Source organism: Octopus bimaculoides, chromosome 3 (genome assembly GCF_001194135.2).
Source record: "Octopus bimaculoides isolate UCB-OBI-ISO-001 chromosome 3, ASM119413v2, whole genome shotgun sequence".
Classification (NCBI taxonomy): Eukaryota; Metazoa; Mollusca; class Cephalopoda; order Octopoda; family Octopodidae; genus Octopus; species Octopus bimaculoides.
This window is the reverse complement of record NC_068983.1, coordinates 32,042,762-32,044,323: the sequence shown is the minus strand read 5'-3', so window position 1 is coordinate 32,044,323 and position 1,562 is coordinate 32,042,762. Positions and strand designations below refer to the sequence as shown.

The 1,562-nt window shown below is 35.0% G+C and overlaps 1 protein-coding gene across 1 annotated transcript in view; it reads right to left on the bottom strand.

The window, feature by feature from the left end:
- LOC106874035 (UDP-galactose transporter senju) overlaps positions 1 to 669 on the bottom strand; it is a 48,068-nt gene extending 47,399 nt beyond the window's left edge. Inside the window, exon 1 of the mRNA XM_052966128.1 lies at positions 417 to 669. Within this exon, the coding sequence (XP_052822088.1) occupies positions 417 to 504 (88 nt within the window). The 5' untranslated portion in view covers positions 505 to 669. The remainder of the gene's footprint in view (positions 1 to 416) is intronic.
- Positions 670 to 1,562: the final 893 nt, after the last annotated feature.

The following is a 1,562-nucleotide window of genomic DNA, read 5'->3' as shown; positions in this document are numbered from 1 at the left end:
ATATATACAGGACACAGTAGTGTGTCGATAAGCCAGCTGGAGGAGATGTCCTCATGGGGCTAAAAGCAACAGTAACATCCACCCCTAGGGGTCAGCCACACTTAAGTGGCAATATACTTCACTTTATCGTGCAGTTACTGTTAATACTTCATTTAGAGAATTAACATTGCTTATATATATATATATAAAGTGAGAGAGATTTGTGTGTGTGTGCGCGTGCAAAATTATACAAGCGATTTCACATGAGTAATAAGGATACAATAGTACAAACGAGAAAAAAAATAGACATTATTTTATGCTAGTGTGGTGTGACTTAAGAGTTAGTTGGTTTGTTTTGTTTTTTATTCAAATGTCACAGATAGAGAGGCGGAAAAAATAACAAATTAGATAAGTGGAAAAATAAAATTAGACATTACCTTGATTAATGAAAAGCCCCATATAAGCTAAAAAAATAACAAAACTACATTTTGTAGGGAAAAGCTCCGCAGAGCAGAGGGATTCCATCTGTAGCAGAACGACTGAAGCTATTAAATGATAAGTAGTTGACAGTAAGTAGACTTCAGAGTTGATTAGCCACTGGTGAGAGCGCGCGGTCTATTATGAGGCGAGTCAACATACTAGCACTGAGAGCGCGTGGAGCAACTCCTTATATTGTTTTGTAATACACCGGCTGAAAACTGACACTGAATATCAAGAGAACTTGGGAAAAGTTATTTTATAAGATATGACAAAGATTAAAAAGAAGATAAAAATAAAAATAAAATCAAAACTATCAATGATGTAATAATTTGTCATTTTTAATCGTTGAAACAATGAAATAAATTCTACTAAGCTTGGTTTTTATCTTTTCGCTTTAAAGCAACCGGTACTACAGGAAAAAAATTCGCTGTGTAAAAATAAATCCGTTTTACAACATTTTGGAGTACATGCACATGCCTGTAAAACTAGAAAAATCCGAGTAATAACTATGAGATTCATTGACTGATAAACTGCACACACACGCATTCACAAACAAACACATTCACATACATACATATATATATATACACTATACATATATTTTAGATATGGGCGTATAATTATCATCATCATCATCATCATCATTTAATGTCCGTTTTCCATGCTGAACCGCGTTGGATGGTTTAGCGGAATCCAACGACCTAAAGGACTGTTGAACGCCAATATCTGCTTTGGCATGGTTTCCATGGCTAGATGCCCTTATTAACACTAACCACTTTATGAAGCGCACTGAGTTTTCTTTATATTTGTGGCGCCAGTACTGGTGAGGTTACTAAGTAATTTGCAAGAGAAAGAAAAAGAAGTTCTCTCATTTGAGTGGAGTTGGATTAGAGAGAGGGGCTTATAGTTGACAGGTAACAGTGTCTTGCAATAGAAGACATACATGGCTACCTCACATTGTCAGAACATCTGCTCAAGGTACAAGGTGAATATTAAAGAGAAAACAAACTGTGGATGGGAGAGTATGAGTAGAGAAGTTCATGGAAGTGAGAGAGATGAGTGATAGATGTGTATATATATATATATATATATATATATATATA